General features: G+C 37.4%; 1 protein-coding gene and 1 long non-coding RNA gene across 4 annotated transcripts in view; one reads left to right on the top strand and one right to left on the bottom strand.

Annotated features, from left to right (window-relative positions):
* Positions 1 to 14,984, top strand: part of ALCAM (activated leukocyte cell adhesion molecule) — a 124,136-nt gene extending 109,152 nt beyond the window's left edge. For 2 of the 3 annotated variants that reach the window (XM_030471621.1, XM_030471624.1), the window contains exons 10-17: positions 271 to 406; positions 480 to 613; positions 2,101 to 2,233; positions 3,003 to 3,041; positions 3,867 to 3,984; positions 5,826 to 5,882; positions 10,845 to 10,959; positions 12,680 to 14,984. In XM_030471621.1, coding sequence (XP_030327481.1) covers positions 271 to 406; positions 480 to 613; positions 2,101 to 2,233; positions 3,003 to 3,041; positions 3,867 to 3,984; positions 5,826 to 5,882; positions 10,845 to 10,932 — 705 coding nt within the window. In that variant the 3' untranslated portion in view covers positions 10,933 to 10,959; positions 12,680 to 14,984. The remainder of the gene's footprint in view (positions 1 to 270; positions 407 to 479; positions 614 to 2,100; positions 2,234 to 3,002; positions 3,042 to 3,866; positions 3,985 to 5,825; positions 5,883 to 10,844; positions 10,960 to 12,679) is intronic. The other variant, XM_030471622.1, reaches the window with a different exon arrangement.
* On the bottom strand, positions 5,066 to 18,683 carry LOC115601515. The gene is made up of 5 exons (XR_003989372.2): positions 18,408 to 18,683; positions 17,893 to 17,983; positions 17,397 to 17,502; positions 15,044 to 15,169; positions 5,066 to 10,432 (listed from the first exon to the last, which is right to left on the bottom strand). It is a non-coding gene; the product is annotated as an uncharacterized LOC115601515 (long non-coding RNA).
* Positions 18,684 to 19,647: the final 964 nt, after the last annotated feature.

The following is a 19,647-nucleotide window of genomic DNA, read 5'->3' as shown; positions in this document are numbered from 1 at the left end:
GGGAGAACACTTTGAGAGTAAGGCTCTAATCTACCAAAGCATGTGAAAAATTCTGTTGATAGTAGTCACATTTATAATTTAGAAGTTAATGTATTGTGAGTTAGAATTCACAGAGATTAACTCCTTACTTTACCAGGACAATACCAGAATGCAAACAAGTCCATCTACCAAAGCATGTGAAAAATTCTGTTGATAGTAGTCACATTTATAATTTAGAAGTTAATGTATTGTGAGTTAGAATTCACAGAGATTAACTCCTTACTTCACCAGGACAATACCAGAATGCAAACAAGTCCATCATTTTCAAGTCTTCAATATCAAGATGCTGGAAACTACATCTGTGAAACTACTCTGCAGGAGGTTGAAGGTTTAAAGAAAAGAAAGACACTTAAACTTATTGTGGAAGGTAACGGAGCAGATAGCTACGATTATTAATTGTCCTTTTCAAACAGTGGGTAACTGTAATGTTGTTCTTGTAGGAAAACCTCAAATCAAGATGACAAAGAAAACCAACACAAACAAAATGTCTAAAACAATTGTCTGCCATGTGGAAGGTTTCCCCAAACCAGCAGTGCAATGGACAGTTACTGGCAGTGGAAGCATCATAAATAAAGCAAGTACCTTTCCTATTACTTTGTTCACCAAAATGTAGTGCATAGGAGGTGCAATTTTAAATCAAAGAACATTTTCCAAGTAGTGACAGTGAAGAAATTAAGTCTATTTCATTTATCTAAGAGAAGGTTAAGTAGTAGCTGCAGCTACATGGTACTTATATGGATGATTTCTGGTGATAAAGGTCTTTTGAATAGAGCAGTTGAAGGCACAGAAGATCCACTGGCTGCAAGCCAAAGCTGGCAGGGAAAAAAAGGTTACAAATGAAATACGCATTTTTAAGTTAAGTGAAGGTACTTAGTTGTTTTATCTGGGTAATGTGGTGATTTTGCCATTGCATAAGGAATTTAAAAATAATGATGGAACTATAGAACTGACGTTAGAAAGAAAATGGGTACTTGATGTAGACATAAACTGGGTGAAATGGAATGAAATGTAGCAAGTACAAGTCAGAAAATACAGTCAATATAGTTATAGTTCCTTATGGGCTTTACAGTTTTTATCCTAATCTTCCTAGTTGTTTTTGTATGGTTGTGCCTGTTGTTTCTCACTGGAAACAGAACCGTAATGCAGTCATCCTGGGGGAGAAATAAGGAGTACCCATATACAGCAGGAAAAAATACCTGGAAAATAAGCAAACTGAAGTATTTTCATGTTGATTACCGAATCACATGCAAAGCATCGCCACATTTTGCCTTAGCAGGAAAAATAAGATATTTATACAAGCAGTCAGAGACTGAAAGTACAATGCACAGTGCTCCTATAGATTTTATTACTCCATTAGGTTTTGTTCTAATCCTACAGAAATTATGTATAGCTATCAAAATCTGTCTATTTACTTGAAGCTATAGGGCAGGAATTGTCTTGAAGCTATATAGATGATTGAAAATAGTTTTCTCTGGTATTGTATTAACCTAAGAATGATGTACAGCAAATTTAAGGAACAACGTCACATGATTATTACAGTACGGATACTGCAGATACTACTAAGTACATGTAGCTTGGCAAAATAGCGTGGAAACAACTTGGAAAACTAGAAAGTGGAAAACTTTGTGAAAGGAAAACAGTGATTATTTTCCTTGTAAAGACATAAATGAAAACCAGCAAGATAGAAATTAGACCTTAGGAGTTTGTTTGGGGTTTTTTGTCACTTGGAATATTTTTCTAATAGTCAAAAAAACAAAAGCAAATATAGAATGTGGTTAACTTTCTGAAAAATACCTCTTTATCAAGTGGTCTTAGACAGCACACTATATAAAATGTAGCTATAACTGGATATCTTGGCCAAAGTGGTGTTTTTTTTCAAATACATTATCACTAATAAAATAATGCATTACTTCTATCACTGTTGTTTGGAAAACTGAAATAGTGGTTGAAAGTTTTTTCCCTCTATACATTTTCAATGTGTAATACAGATAATGCATGCATTGTTCTTTGCGTTTTCAAGGATACTTAATCTTCTTTTTTTTTTTTTTTTTACCTTTTCAGACAGAGGAGACCAAATACGTTAACGGAAAATTTTCCAGTAAAATTGTAATTGCTCCTGAGGAAAATGTAACTTTAACTTGCATTGCAGAAAATGAGCTAGAAAGGACTGTGACCTCTCTGAATGTCTCTGCTAGTGAGTGTCTTGTAAAGACCATTTCCTTAAAGTTATAGTATCACATAAAATACCCCCTTTACATTCACATGAAGGGTTGGTCTGCTTGGTAATGTTGATACAAAGATATTTAACCTTTTTGTTCTAAGTCAAGCAATTGTAAATCCACTCTGGATCAGTAGTACGTAAAATTTATTGATAGCTTTCTGGATGAAGTCACTTAGTCTTCATAACTTTCTTAGCTAGCTATCTCATGTATACAATATATTATTATTAAATATAAATAATAATATAAATAATAAAGTAAATAATATTACAAAGTAATAGCACAAAATAATAGTACAAAAATACTGAAAAATAATACATTATTTAAGAGACAACATTCTTTATTACTAAATTAACACTGTCTTTTAGTCCCCACATTCCAGTTTATTATTACTGGTATGACTTGACTTGGAACAGAAATCAGCCATACTGACCTTTAATCAAACATCACTTTTCAATAATGACAGGTGGTGAAATGATACAGTTTGTGGAAGGGTAGCACAGAAATACTGAGTCAGAAATATTTCTGAATTAATATTACAGGTTTTGAATAAGATTCTTCAATTGGACATTTTATAGTTCAAAGGAAAGACTTCTGTTTAACAATAAGATTAATTAATTTGTTATTTGGCAAACACCGCATTAAGTTTCTGTTTCTGTCATTGCTGTAAATAGGCAATTAAAGGTGGTGTTCTGCTATAATACATTTTGTCTTTAATTTAATCTTAATATTTTTTCATTCCAGTAAATATTCCAGAATACGATGAGCCGGAGGATAGAAATGGTATGTATGGTTTTCTGTCTCCATAACCTTTTATGTTGACTGTCTCAGTTCAAGACTGATGTAGTGTCATTGAACAATTTCCACAGTCCCTCAAAGATGTATTTGATTTGAAATAGCTGGTGCCATGATTGACTAAGAATCACAAAATCAGCTAGGTTGGAAAAGACCTTTAAGGTCATCAAGTCCAAATGTTACCCCAGCACTGCCAAGTCCACCACTAAACCATGTCACTAAGGGCCTAATCTACACGTTTTTTGAACACTTCCAGGGATGGTGATTCCACCACCACTGCCCTGCGCAGCCTGTTCCAATGCCTGATCACCCTCTCTGTGAAGAAATTTTTCCTAATATTCAGTCTAAACCTCCCCTGGAGCAGCTTGAGGCCATTACCTCTTGTCCTATCACTTGTTACTTGGGAGAAGAGACCAGTCACCTCACTACAACCTCCTTTCAGGTAGTTGTAGAGACTGATAAGGTCCCCCCCAAGCCTTCTCTTCTTCAGAATAAACACCCCAGTTCCTTCAGCTGTTCCTTGTAAAACTTGTTCTCCAGGCTCTTCACCAGCTTTGTTGTCCTTCTCTGGACCTGCTGCAGCAACTCAATATCTCTCTTGTAGTGATGGCTCCAGAACTGAATGCAGTATTCAAGGTGCAGCCTCACCAGTCCTGGAGCTTTAAATGTGTTTTTAAGAACAGTGCCTACTTTTTTTTTTTTTTTTTCCCCCCTTTTAATTTTGACTTTCAGACCCATTTTCTTGTTTCTGATGGAAATTCTTTAAAAATGGTGTCATGCTTTCACCTCATTAACTTTTCTTCTTTGCTTCAGATGACAATAGTGAAAAGGTTAATGACCAGGCAAAGCTAATAGTGGGGATTGTAGTTGGTCTTCTGCTGGCTGCTCTGGTTGCAGGTGTTGTCTACTGGCTCTATGTGAAGAAATCAAAGTAAGAATTTATGGAAAACTTGATACTAAATTAAGAATAATGATAAGCAGAAATGTATGTTTACCTGTTTTTCCCTCCTGCAGCATTCCGGTAATCTGAGGAAAAGTTGATACAGTAGGTAGAAAAAGGAAACTTGGTACCTCTGATCAGTTTGTCCTAATGCTTAGCAGGCCTCATTTCCTGGAAGTGGTGTTCCAAGACTTTTCATAGACCAACACCTGTAATGAGATTCTCTTTCCTTACAGCCAAGTCTGTGCTTATTCTTGCATTTAAATATAGTACCTGCTATTTAATTGTGGGATATAACCTCTGTGTGGCTTCGCTGGTATTAGAAACTGCCTTAAGTTAGAAGTTGTATAGCTTGTTTACTTTAGAAATTGAGTAAATTACAGAATTTATCAAGTTTACACCATCTCAGGTGGAAGAGAGATCCTTAATTGATTTATTTGTTCATGTATACTTTGAGATCTCTGAAGTAAAATTGATAATGACAGACCTTGTGTTGCTGAAAATCTGGAAGCTGTCATCGAAATCAATACGTTTTATCCATCCCAGACATAGAACAGGATTTGCCAGTGAGGCCTGCTTGCTTTCAAGTTTCTTCATTATTACACAGGCTCACTTTAGACAGTAAACTGGATGATCTCAAAAAGTAACCACATTTCTCCATCCTTTTAAAGATGGCCATAACTGTATGCCATTTGGCCTTATCCCCATACATTTGTCTCCATGGAGAACTAAGGGCAAGCTTACTTTCTGAAGGGTTCTTACAGCTGTCTCTTTACAGGGAAGATTAAGGTAGTTTTATGCATACCATGCACAAATCAGTATAGGTAGAGAAGCAATCTTAAAGTTCAGTTGTTCTTTCTATGACCTTCTGATAAAATTAGATCAAATGAGATCTAAAATACACTAGTGGGATTTTACTATGAACAAATGTCTTCATGTGAAAGTACAACAAGGAATTCCCCATCTGCTTGCAAATACTCTTTTTGGGATAATATATAGGATTTTACGCCAGCCATAACTGAGCAGGTTTTGGAAGTTTTTCAAGTAAAGGATTGCTATAAATTATCCAAGCACAGAACCACATTCAGATATTTTACAGGAAAAAAATATCTTTTGCAAAGCTTATGCTGCTTTTGGTATAAATTAAAAAGTAACAATGTTGAGCTCCTCCTCCTACACTTTGCTACTGGGGTAATAATGTCTAGAATAATTTCCTTTTCTCTTTCCTTTTTGAATATGAGAATGTGGAATCATGAAACTGTGGTTCACTGGTTTGGGTTATCTTTTCTTCTATTATGTAGTGTGGGGAAAGCTAACAAGCTTAGAACATAGCATGTCCTTTGCTGAGATGAGGTTATGACTTCAGATAACTTTTTCAGCTTGAAAGATAGGATACAGCATATTCTAAACGGACAATGCCTCCTCATGCTCAACTTCTCTTCTACAAGCTTAGAGTAAAAATTAGAGCTAGAATTAATTAGACAGGTTCACTGGGAACAAAAGAAAAATCCCTTTATAGTTAAATAATAGTCTCCCATATTTAATATATGGTTGCTGGCTTCTGAAACCCTTAATTGATGCATAGTCACTTAAAATCTCCTGTTCTCAGTACGTCATACTTGCTAGAGTAAGCAGTGTCAATAACTATTCTGACAGTTTTAATTTTGGATTATAGTCTAGAAATCAAAGTAGAACTTGCAAAAAGCATCTTACACCTATAAACGCAACCTGTGACTAATCACAACCCCTCCACCTCCATACAGGCCAACAGTTAGTACTTATTTTTTGAACCCACTCATGAACAGTAACTCACCTAATCTCTATCCCCAAAGTGACGCCAAAGGAAAGTCTGAGAAGGCAGCAGCACAGAACTTTCCAAGTCTACCGAGGCAAGAAAAAAATTACTTTTTTTCATTATTGGTGTTGTGGTTTGTATAATCTTCTATTGTCTTGTCATCCACACTAAGCAGGAATTCCACTTGTAATCTTAGAATATACTCACAATAAATCACTTATAGTTATTCACTGCCTCAGCTCTATTTGATGCAAAAGCTAATTATTGCCACATATTATTTTCACTATGGACATTGCCCCGTAAATCAGGGACTCGTGTATTCCACATCCTGAATCCAGCCACCTCCTGAATAAAGAGTTGAGGCTACCTACCCCAGCATGCCATGTTTCTCCTTCATCTGAGCAGAAGGCCAAAAAGACACATTTTCTACAGATTTCTCATTTTTTCCAAAAAGGATATTTTAAACTAATTTGCACCAAACAGAATATAACTTCGCACTTCAGAATCTTTCTAAAACTTTTTGTGTCAGACCTCAGTTGAGTAATTCTAGGACACCCATCTTCAGTAAATCCCTTGTATGAAATTTTCATCTGGCTAGAAACAGCTGATGAGAGTACAACAGAAATTAAAGATTTAGAAAGAAAATAATACACCCAGCACCCTGTATCCCTGTTCATGGAAGTCTTACATGTAGATTGGACCTTTGTCCCATTTTTGCTCCTTGGGTTTGGAGGGGCACAAATTTCAAGTCACATGAGGCTAGAATCAAGGTTAAAGTGGTTTAAAATGCAGTGAAGGAAAATTCAGCTGGGCAAATTGAAGCACAGCAGCAGTCTTAAGATTGTTCATACTCAGAGCATACCAAACTCTTGAAATTCTGCTTAGGTCATAGTAATCAAGAATGTTATTAGTATCTCTGAAACTGAACATTTGAAGCATAACAATTCTGCTTTTCTGATACCTTACAGGAAATAAGCATATGAATCCAAATGTGGCAGGCAGAATAGGTAGGAAACTTGCTGCATGTTTTGAACAAGACTCAGCATTTGTACTATTTTCACGCAGATCACTTACAGTGAAAAGATAAAGTTACAAACATCTCTGAAAGTGTCAGTTCATATCACAAATCTATAAAAGTGGCATGAATTAAAAGATGATCACTTGTTTCTTGATGACTGGAATATTTTTCTAATATCTCTACCTTTTTTCCTACTGGTTAACATTTGAAAATAATGAGAGGAAGTGGAAAGCAAGATGGGGGTAAATAGAAGGAGGCTGCAAATAATCTAGATTTGGTTGTATAAGACTGTTACCTCCTAGAAAATCTTCTGCAACTGTGCAGTTGAGTGTGTAACATGCCTTTCAAAAGTAATGCATAGCTTTTGCTTCAGCACCCAGAACTACACCAATGTGTATTCTTCTTACCTGTCATTATCACAAACTTGGGTAACAAGGACAAAGAGCACAGCAGATTATCTTCCTTAAATAATGCTGAGGGCGAGGCCTAGATTTGTGAGATTTAAAGAAATTAGGAATTAAACCACAACAGCAATTTCTGCATCATCTATGTGCAGTTTATATGTACTCTACAGCAGGCAAAACAATTGAGGTGGAAAATGGTCTTTATATTAAAAACAAACAATGCCATGAGCAATACCTGAACAAAATCCATGAAAATAACAGCCCCTCAGCACACACAAACACTCCAAAGAAAACTAAAAGCCTCACTTTGGTACTACGTACAGAGAGGTTTTGATTAGGATTCCCTGAGGATAATTATTTTCCTGAAGAGCAAGCTTAGATAAATGTAAAATATGAGTCATAATTTTAGCTAGAGCTCAGAATGATCCATGTTTTACAAATGAATTAAAAAAAAAAAAAAACCAAAACCAGAACAGTTGAGAGACATAAATAAGCTCATGTTCATACAACCAACTTCTCACTCTTCAGAACAACAGGCCAGAGCATGCTAAGACATAGGCTATTTGTGGGGCTGTAGATAACGTCAAAGTGTGTGAGGTGGCCTGAGCAAAGTGGGCTGTCTTGCCCTTTTTGGCAAATTCTTGGGAATATTTCTGTCCATTTGGACCATGTTGCCCAGCTGCTTAGATAGAATCAGGAAGTCACTCTTGAGTTGCAAATGGAGCAAGCTGATAGGAGTTAATGCATAAAAAACATAAAGAACAGCTGTTGTTGAGTGTTGTTAAACTGGCAAAGGACCATTTTTCCTCTGCCTCAAGTCACCTCAGGAAGCGATTTTTAGCCATTTCTCTGTTACAAACCCAGGCCACGTCTGTCGAGCTCTGAGGATTGGTGCCATGCCAGGGTCAGCTATTCCTCTGCTGTTGGCAGAGCACTGCCAATGGATCACACTGCTGCAACTCAGTGCGAAATTACTCTCCTGTCTCTTCATAACACTATTTAGATGGAACTAAAAAAGGCAGCGGATTTGCTTGTGCTGAGGTGGTGAATCTGCCTAGATATCAGTATTTGGGAAACAAAAAAGAAAGTCAGCAAGGCCACAAAACCATCAGAATTAAACAGCTGTATTTCAGTCTTGGGCACTGAAAATCTAAATCCAATTGTCAGACATGAAAAACTACTGCTGCTCTCATTCCAAGCAAGCAGTATATGCCATCCTCCAAAAGAGTTCTGGATCGCCTGCCTCTTTCAAAGTCAGAGTGCTGCCTTTTAAATGTCCCACTTTCACCAGTTTTGGCTTTAGGAAAATAGAGGTGACATTTAGTGAGGGGAACAGTTTCATTGCGTGCAGAACTAAAATAGAACACTTCAAAAATCAAAACCTGATAGCATTGCAGAATCTCCCAGATTTAGTCATTGAATAAATTTAACCTAATCAAAGACCAGTAATGCTGGTTAGAGTTCCCTCTGCTGTTAAGTGTCAGGTCATGTGGGGTTCAGTCTGCTTTGGGCACTGGAAAACTCTTGATAAGAGGCCAAAAAAAGGATCATGGAGCAATGCCAATAGCCTATCCAGTCCACTCTCTTGTCTGCAAGAGCAGACATAAGTGGTTACATGAGGGTAGACATGCATGATACTGCTTTCTCACCTCCAACTCATTTCAGCTCAGGTAGTTGCCTGAGTCCAGATTCTTTCAGCTTTCCATCTCTTTCCTTACCTTCTCCCATTTTAAAAGACTTGCTTATGGAAAAGACTCATTAGCCATATGACAAGCCAAATCCTGTGCCCTACCTAAACCAAACATTTTTTTTCTTTAAATAAAAAATGGTTTTTTAATTTGTAACATGGTGGGAGGGGGAGAGAGATTATTTTCTACTAGGATTAAAGAAATTAGTGAAAGGTTAATAAGATCACAGAAGGTCGGTCTCTACCAAAGCATTGAATTTTCTTCTTCATTGCATTTCACATCCTTTTCTTCTATGCACACCACATGTTTCAGGTTTTGAATACCAGAAGCAAATAGAAAGTTACTGCACAATAGATATTTACCACTATTGAACAAGTTACTTTGTGATACAATCTCAGCATTTTAACAATTAAATTTGCCTGCGATAAGTAGGAGTTCAGATCCTTAAGTGGGTTTTCAGCACAGGCACCTACCTGTCAGCCACACAAACATAACAGAGGCACTCTAAACCCAGTAGTAAAAGGTAAATGCAGCTTTGAAACATTAAAACTTAGAGCCACTTGGGAAATGACCTACACTAAAACCAAAAAGATTTTACAATGGTCCCATTTAGTGTAATCTGTGGGATTTGGGGCTCAAAATCCCACACCCCCCTAGCACTCCACCTCTGCTCCCCAGCCCAGAGAGCAGCATTTCCACCAAGAGTTGTTGAGGGTTAGGTGCATTTGCACCCCTTCAGAAGCTCTTCTGAGAAAAGGACTAAACTGTACTCTCTTAACATTACCATTCAAGGCTACTTCAACTCAGGGCACTCATCGTGCTTAGCCGCTGCTAGCAGCCTTTGCTCAGATGGAGGATGTGCACAGAAACACTCCACTAGCAAAAACTCAGATCAGCCATTTCGGGAGGTACATACCTGCATGGTGTCAGCGTGACATGTCATAGTATCTTGATAACCTGTGTTGTCAATGTATTTTGCAAGTCAGTGTCACTACAGATCTTTACCCTGAAACAAGACTGAGCATATGCATGAATCTGTCACAACAGACATTACTTTTCTGTAGGGGAAACAAATTATCCGCAGAAAAAAATCACATATACAATAATCTGCTTTGACACAAAGGATTTACCTAGGCCCACGCAAACACATTTGCCCATTTGCATTTTAAAAATTGTGGCCTTCAAAATGTTATCGCAGCACTGCAGGAACCTTTCACCTTGGCAGACAGTGAGGCTTCTCACAAGTTAAATGAATGGTGTAGTGGTTTTATTGTGCTAAGCTAAACTAAGCACTTAACTCATTAATTCATATCCACCGTTCACATTAAGGAAGACCTGCTATTTTAAATGAGGCATACCTCTTTTTTTCTTCCTCAACATTTACACAGTCTCTTCTTTACTCAAAGCTTGTCAGTCACAGCCAGCACAGATTGAGAAGCCAGAGTGGGTTATTTTTTTTGGTGTTGCCAGAATTTTCATTAATTTCTTCACATTTGTAGAGCCTCCATTTGGTACTGACTCTGAAAGTCAATTACTGCAAGTACACAAAAGATTGCTGTGTTGATCAAGATATTTTAGCCACACTTGTAACATTTTAGTACATTAAAGCAAGCTCTTGTTTATTGAAACAAGCTACTCAATTAATTTGTCGAGAAACATGGATCTGCACAACTGGTTTAACCTTACTAAATGCTAGCTCAGAATAATTCTGAATTCCTCAAGAAGTAAATCAAACCCAAATACATGATCCTTCTGCAATACTTCCTGTGGTGCTAATGCCAGCGGGGGAACTGATGCTATTGACTTGTTTACAGACATATGCAAGCCTATTGCTCTGCTCAGAACAGAACTGTAAGAGTTTTCTGTTTTACTGAGAGGGGAGGAGACAGTGAGGATGGAGCAAAATGCTGTAGACATGCAAAAATTACCTTACTTTTTCATTACAGGACAGCATCAAAACATGTAGACAAAGATCTTGGAAATATAGAAGAAAACAAAAAGCTAGAAGAAAACAATCATAAATCTGAAACTTAAGAGAAAACGTGTCAGTCATCACTCCAGGTGAGTGTTTCATATTGCAGCATTTAACATCTCTTTGTCCCCATTTCTCTTTTAGTGATCACGGTAGTAGCATGGAGTCTAGTGCTAACCTTTCAGAGGTTAGGCACTGTAGTTATTTTGAGTGGTGTAGTATTAGGACAGACAAACTCAAGCCCCCAGCCAGTTAAGAATTCAAACCTGCATATGCACATATTAAAGAAGCCTGACATTTAGATGTAACTTAGTACTTGGTTTTATTTTAACCCATGTACTTTGGGAAATGAAAATACAGATTCGTATAATGTATTACTGTGGTATACCTGTGTGTATGTGTGTGTGTATGTATGGATATGAAGAGTATGCTTAGGTATATTTTAGGCGATTTCGAGTTACGACTTCAGAAGTTCACAGGAGCCTTTTTCCCATACAGAAAGCAAGTTTTTTTCTAAGTCCTTGGTAAGCTTTATGCATCATGACTGAAAAAGGCATGAAACTTGCCTTAGAATAAAATCATTCTTTTACTCAAGAGTTCACATACTAATACTATTATTGATTTTATCCTGGAAAGAGACACTATATATTAAGTTAGTAACAGGTATATTAAGTTAGTAACAGTATGATCCAGCTGGGATCTGTATAAAATAAGCTGTATACAGATAATTAGGTAGATGCCGAGGTTCTGTGAGGGATTACAGGAGCACTACAAAGTACCAACAGCACCACCCGGTGTTCACATATATATACACCACTGCTGCATATGTATGTGCCACAGCTGCATCTCTCATCTTAAGTACCCAAAATAAGGCTTTAGACCATTTTTCTGGCCAAACGAGGCCGTTTTAAATTAACACTGTGATACCAAAAGAGTGTGGAAACCAGCTAACCAGCTACAGGTTTCTTGAATTAGTCAACAAGTGTTCTTCAAAATGAGAGTAGTACACATTCTGTGGCTCTACATTGTGAGTGCCTCAACAGGAAAGCTGTAGGCAGCCCTGATTTTCAGTGATCTTAAGGAAATAGCATTGGATACCTACTTGAGGTAGCAGGGGTTTAAAGCATGTAGTGGAATTATGACATTCCATATTTAGATTTAAAAGTTCCTTATTTAAATAAGGACAGCTCTCCTTACTAATAATTTCAATATGTTAATATTGTCTGAAATTTTAAAGTTTTACTTCTCTGGAAAAGGGGATTTGGAATACCAAAATTATGCCCTGTGAATGATTTAAAAGTGGAATATAAGTAAATTAGGATTCTGAAAAAGTTGCCATGTAAATACCCAGCATTTCTACTTCAATTCTATGGGAAAATTCTCTCATCTTTTTGGTTAGGGCTTGTTTTGTATTTTTTTATCTGGACCTGGTACCTTCTGTAACATGGCAAAATTTGAGGGGACTAGATGGAGCTGAAGCTAACTGGGGGTTTTTGTTGAACATAGGAGTTGAAATAACATCATGTGCCTTTGGTACAATCTTTTACTCTAATTGTTTTATTTTTTCAGATCAGTAGATCTACATAAATGAAATGGACATAAATCCATTACTTACCAGATAAACTTACTGGACTTAGCAGGAATAATATTGCAACAGCTATTTTTATCATGAAAGAAAGTATTCTCATCACTGAGTGACAAAAGAAAGTACTATTCATGTAGCTGTTTATCTGAAGGTTCAATACTGAGTAGTTATGTTGGTTAACATATTTCAAAATGTTTAACTGGCTTTATCTTTCACAATTTCAGAGAATACATATAGATCAATTGAAGCATGAACGTGGATTGTATTTAAACATATACGAAGAAGTGACAGCTATTCATGGTTCAAGTATTAAACAGATCATACTACCAAGTTTTCAAAGGATTTTAGACACAATTATCTCAAGCTAAAAATACCCCACAAACTAATTTTGGCAACAGCCATGATAATAGGTCACCATGTTGTGTTCTGTTTGAAATATTTTTTTGTAAATGTCTGCACTGAAGATTTCTTTTTGTTTGCCTTTATGTAAATTTTTTACGTAGCTATTTTTATACACTGTAAGGCTTTGTTCTGGGAGTTGCTGTTAATCTGATGTATAGTGTAATGGTTTTATTTCAATTGTTTTTATGACACCCTTTGAGCAGGTACATGTCTAATTCTGATTGTTATCAGTGAAGCCTCTGCTTGGTAGCAGGTACCTAGAGTGTAAGACTGTCTTAAAGGAAAATGTCAAACTCCTTTTTCATTCTCTGAAATCACAGTAAAGGGGAAGGGTGACAGCTGTGACAAGAATAAACTAAATTGATACTAAAAGTGAACATTTAAAAAACCATGCAAAGCTGAACAGACAGAAAGGGAACAACGAGTTTCCACAAAGAAGTCTGGGTATTAAAGCAAGGAAAACAATGAAAATTCCTAGCCTACGTACAGACAGTGGCTAATCATCCTTTTCTTCTAGAGCACGACACATTTTATTGATACGTTAACAGTCATCTTTCATGTTAGAATTAGGATAAGGAACTGGAATTCTGGATTAATTTTGATTCCTTTATGTTATCCGCTGCCTTAAAGTACTGTACCTTTTCTTCATTTCAGAAAGATACCAGTCAGAATTGGAAACTTTTTTTAAAAAGTAGTCATATCAAAGCTGCATTTTTTTTCCACAAAAATAGAATATATATATATTTTTTGTGTGTTTTTGTTAACTATGCTACAGATATTGAATGCACCTTGAGATAATTCTAGTGTTTTTAACTGGTACCTAATTTATCGAACAGTACATATAATTGTAACAATGAAATGTCTATGTATCTTTAGTTACATTCAAGTTTGTAACTTTATAAACATGTTTTATGCTTGAGGGAATTTTTAGAATGGTACTGATAAGAAGTTTTAGGGTAAATGGCCAATAGAAAGTTGTACTTGAGGGAGAGAAGTTTCATCTTATGCGGAAAGTGTGTTTCTGAAAGAAAGTAACAGGTAGCTTTGATGGAGAGAAACAGGAGGGTAAGCAGAACATCAGGTTTCCATTTACAAATATCCAGGGAAAAAGTAAGTTTTTATAGACTGGTAGGCAAAAATGAATAAATAAATAAAAGAAAAAGATGGACGTTAGGAAATGTATTTTGCCACTTTTGCATTATTTAGGGGGAAGAAAACACTGTTACTTGTAAATTTGTAAAATGTTAAATGTCTGGGCAGTAGTGACTGATGTCTTAATAAAAGCTTCCTGTAGTGCATTGGCATGGATTAAATACATCAGATGTCCTATAAACTCTATGCTGTATAAGACATTAGAGGGAAATCCTGTTATATGCCTCTAAACTTTGATTTGTTACTGTTTTATTTGGCAAAAAGACAAAAATTACAATCTTGGTCAATATTTAAACCAAAGTAAAATGGGGGAAAAAAACCAAAGTAATTTGTTTTGCATGGCTAAGCCATTCTGTTATCTCTGTAAATATTGTGATTTTTTTCTTTTTAGAATTTTGTTAAAAAAATTCTAAAATTTTTAAACACCTGTTTTTCCAAAATAAAACGTGAACACACAAAAAGGTTACTTTATATACAAATATATCTTTTCCTTTTGGTGCAAGAACACTGCCAAGTGATATGTATTTTTTAGAAAATGACCACCAACAATACAGTGGGCATAACTCTGAACAGGAAAAGCTGTAACCGAGTCCTGTGAAGGAGTGTGCAAACTTCACCTGTCTGTGTTTATAACACTACAAATAGTTCTTAAATACAGAGAAGAAACCTCCAAAGATCAAAAGGGAAAGCATAGGGAAGGGCTGAAAATTTTCATACCACTGTCTGGGGAACACAGGGGAGAGGAGAAGAAAAAAGTCCTTCAACTTCCTTAGCTATGAAAAAGGAAATAAAACAACTCCTCGCCTTTTGGGATTCTGCTAGATCTCCTATGCACTTTAAATTGCCAGTCCTGGGAGCTGGGTTTTTCACTGCTCCGAGTTCACTATAGGCACGTTTCAAGAACCAAGAGTGCAAAAGAGTTAATGTTTCTATCCATGCCTAAACGACAATAAAACCGAAGTATGTCTTCACTCACTTGTCTGAAATCTCCATTTGCAAGAACGCGTGTGAACAACACAAGGGAGGGCACTTACCTAGAGCTCGTGCTTTTGCAGACTAATCCTCCAGATTTGCTTCTGTAGAGTCCAGCTGGGATGAAAAGTCCTGCAAAGCCCAGGGGAGCTCAGTGGGGGTGTACAGGTGTGGGCCTTCTCATGGACCTGGGTCAGGGAGTGGAGAGCATCAGTACTCAGAGAAAAGCACATGCCCAGTAGGCATGTGAAACCTTCCCAAAGCTCATCATGCAGGCCTCTGCTCATGGCCTGGTTAACAAAATACCCTAGCAATGAATCTTAGGGGGCCGCTGCACATCTGATTCTGTTACACTGCTACAGAGTTCAGTTTACTACACATTGGAAGAAAAAAATTCCCTGCTCACAAACAGCTTAAAGGCACAGCAAGGAACAGGAGTAGAGAGCTGATACTCTTGTTTTAAGGTTGGGAACTCAAGACAGTTTGTGGTGTTTGTTTATGGCTGTACAGGAAACTGCCTGAGTGCGGAGTAAACCAATGGGTCTGTCTGCATGCTGCAAAGGCAGCATCATGAAAAAATACCCTGTGGACTTCCCAAGCAACTCCTAAGTCCCCAGAAGCAATAATACCAAACTGTAGCTCTACTGCAGTAGATATAGACTCATAGAATGGTTTGGGTTGGAAGGGACCTTAAACATCATCTTGTTCCAACCCCAATGCCACGGGCAGGGACACCTCCCACTAGACCAGGTTGTTCAAACAGCTATTAAAACACTTGGACAGAAACATGATAATGGTGTGGCCAGAAGGTGAGGCCTTCTGGAAAAACAAAGTACTTAGAGTCAACATGACCAAAGGCAAAGCACTGGGAACATTTTGTACTGGTTCCAGGTGCTACAGAACAGCCTTGTTCTTAGGCTTCACACACTACAGCTACTGTGCTGCTGGGGCTAGCAGGTGGTCAGAGCCATAACTAGTATTAAATGCTCACCACACTGATTGCCACTAAATCAAACAAGCCACACCTGATGGTCTTGCCAACATCAACCCAGCACTGCAGCTGGTTTCGGCAGTATGTTACACCTTTTCCTGGACAGAGAGTTTTCATTCTGTCATGTTTTGAAATATACATGCAAATAAGTAACTAAATTCTATATCCATTTTATCATTATTGGTACCAGCCCATAAAGACAAAGAAAGAATGAATACATGTAAATTTTTTAGGTAAATGGTGTCAGGGAACATCCGGTATTCACCTAATATCCTCAGCTGCTGGTTGTGGCAGTTAAATCTGATTTACTTGTAGTACCGTATGTAGCTGGATACCTTCCTGTTGACTTCATGTTCAGCCAGCCATGTGTATGTAATTATCTCAGCTAAGATTAAGCAGTGACATATTAAATGGGATCATGACCTCCTGTGTCAGCCACATCTGTGCAAATGTTTTCTGGGTTTTCTTTTGACAAGACTGTATCTCCATCCAGGTGTCTGTTTCCAAGAATTGCCCAATACAGGCTTTTCAAACAAACAGGTTTCTTCTCTAGGCAGAATATGATGCAGGGAACACAGGAAGTACATAACTTCTAGTTACATGCTTCTCCTAACCCCTGAAAGGCTCCCACACTCTTCTGGAAGAGGGTAGCATGCTCAAGCTGGCATAATTCAGTGCTGAGCAAGGCTGACCAGCATTCCATCATGGTGGTGTGCCAGAGAGGGAGAGCACCACCTGTTTACAGTGGGAGGGTAGGAAAGAAGGAAGGTGGGTTGCAAATAAACCACCCAGGCCACCACTACCACTGCATTAACTGTGTATGCTTAAAGTGCGATGCAGCACATGCATTTAATAACTATTTGCTACATGTCAAATTACAAGAGAATCAGAAACTAAGCTTATTACTTATTATCAAATTATGTCAAAAAGCCAGTTTTTAAAATAAGGCTAACTCCATCCACCCAGCCACTCAAAATTCTTTAAATTCATACATTCTTCTCATTTACATTCTATTTAGAAACATTTATTCTATTAGCAGCAAGGCATTTACTTTGATCTAGTAATGGATTTCAGCTTGAAAAGATAGAGCCTGACAAATTATTAGGAAATTTTATTCCTTCGTGAGAAAACAGTAACGTACTTTTCTCATCAGACACCCATCCCCCAAATATTTTGCCTGTTCTCATATTCCACCTGGTGATACAGCTATGCCTTCCATCATCCTCTCTTCCCTGTCCTGGCCCTCGTTTTTGTATCATCTCCTGTTCTGTATAGATAGATTCTCTGCTGCCCCCACCATCATTTATTTGTGGGACATTTAGTTCAGAAATGCCGAAGCACCTTGAGACAAATACCAGCAGTTGAACACAACTATAAACATTAGATTGGCTGTGAAACAGGAAGAAAGAAAAATAGAAACATACCCAACTTCCCATGCTTGGGCTTCTGCATGTCCGTAACCATTGTTCTGGAGTCCCTTGGAGTTTCCCCTTTTTTGGAAAAATTGCACTAAGTCTTTTCCTGTCACTCCTACAGTTAGAAATAATGTTAAATAAACAACATTAGGAATCTTTGTACTGGAATGCCAGCACAAGTCTTATATTTAAGGATGTGATCTTTTTCCATCTATTTCAGTCCATGTAGCTGTGATGCAAGGGTTTATTGCATACTGCCCAGCTCTGGACTTGAGAGAACAGAGGGAAGAAAGGAACACCCTATTGCTCTAAGAAGTAACAGATTAAATTGTATTTAAATATAGTCATTTCCAATTATTTACTTTTTTTAGGAAATAACAGTCCTTCTGTCAGTACAAACCTACATTCAACCTCACCCAAAAAAACCCTATATATATAATAAAGCTTATTTTAAAAAAAGCCAACTACAAATCCAGAAGAGGAACAATGCTGCTCATTCACTAACCTATATCTTTTGCCCTCTGAGGTTCTCACCAGAGCAATCAAGTTATCACCTGCATGGGTACATCACTGATGACAATTTGTTTTCTCCAGAGCTAGAAAGCAAATACAAATTCAGATTGTGTTGTAAGTGTTCAATAATGTCTACACACCAGATCCAAGAGTTCATTAATACTTGCATCTGTGACAAGAAGAGCTAGCCTAGCATGGACAACAGAATACATTTAAAAGGAAGAACATACATAATTGAATCTAAATTCAGGAAATGAAATAAATTAAAGAATCAAATAAAAGCTCATATAGACAAAATATTTCCACAAATTCAATTTCAGTGATGCTGATACAAAGCTCTGTTTTCCTAACCGAAAATAAGAAAGATCACACTCATTTCATGAATTTAAGAAACACACGCAACACACGCAACTGGCCAAAGTGACTGCACTTACTAAACAGAAAGAAACAGGATAGGGAAATCAAATCAGACAGACTTTCTGATAAAATTAGAGTTAGCAAGATTACCAGTGCATAGAATAAGGTAGTTCCAATTCTATGTGCAATGTCTTTTTAACTCAACTCCCACTTGGTGTACCTTGACGTAATTCGTTCTGCAGCACAGCCTGGGTTTGCTTCTGCACAGTGCCAGATCCCAGCTTTTCCTAAACCAAAGTATATCAGGAACAACAGTAGAGAAGTAGAATTTTTTCACTGAAATTTTCACGCATACTATAGGCAGGGGTAAGAGGAACAAGTTTGGCAACAAAAGCCAGCAGGGATAGGCCCTCGAGAGTAACATTCGTGGACCACTTCCTTTCACACTGCCTCTGCCTGAAAAATCAATCGTTTGGTCCTTTAAGAACAGTAAGAGAGAGAAGGGAAGAGTGAAATTGCCAGTAAATAGGAGCATAACTCATGAAAATTTATCTTTAGCAAAAGCTAAATCATTTCAAATGCAAATCTTTAAAGGGGGGGAGGCACAAAAAAAGAAGCTGAGGTAGGAACATTGCTGTGTTCACTGCCCTCCCAGGATGTAGTCCTTAGATGCAGTGCTCCATCCTAATGCTGCCTCTATGGCTCTCTCTGGAGTGCTTATTCAAACATTTGCTCTCTCCTCATAATGTATATGCTTTTCTACATTTACATTAGCTAAAAGGTGCTAATAGCTGTCACCAGGAATGGAGCTGGATCCCAAGGCATTCAGAGATATCCTTTATAAAGCTGCTACCCTTAGTGGCTATCTTTAGCTCCAGCGGAGGAAGCCGTCAAATCTCTTTATATAGCTCCAAAGAGGGAGCAATCTATAGTGTTGGGCAGAGGTAAAGTCAACAAATTAACAAATCCATCTTGTTCCACTTACAGCAGGACAGAGATTTAAATGCTGAAAAGGAACTTTAACCATGCGGAGAGCTCACATTAAACAGGATATATTTGCTTCTGAAGTTTTAAGGAAGGCTTAACAGCTGAACCAGCAGAAGCACCTGGAGCGAAACCTGAAGCACTAATCTAGCCTTGGCATAGCAGTAGGCATCAAGAGAACTTTTAAAACATTAACATTTCTCTGATGGGTACAATTCAACTCCGAGTTCAGAGATGAAATGAGAGGAAAAAAAGCTTATTGTGACCTGTGAAAATAATCAGGCTGGACAGGATGAGCATCTTCAGCTCTAAGTGATATGGTGACCAAACTCAAACAGTTCAGCTTCCTCACTATGCAGAATACTGCCTTTATTATAGTAACTCGGCTTTCAATGCAAAAATATTT

The sequence above is a fragment of the Strigops habroptila genome, chromosome 2, assembly GCF_004027225.2.
Source record: "Strigops habroptila isolate Jane chromosome 2, bStrHab1.2.pri, whole genome shotgun sequence".
Lineage (NCBI taxonomy): Eukaryota > Metazoa > Chordata > Aves > Psittaciformes > Psittacidae > Strigops > Strigops habroptila.
This window is presented reverse-complemented; position numbering and strand designations above follow the sequence as displayed.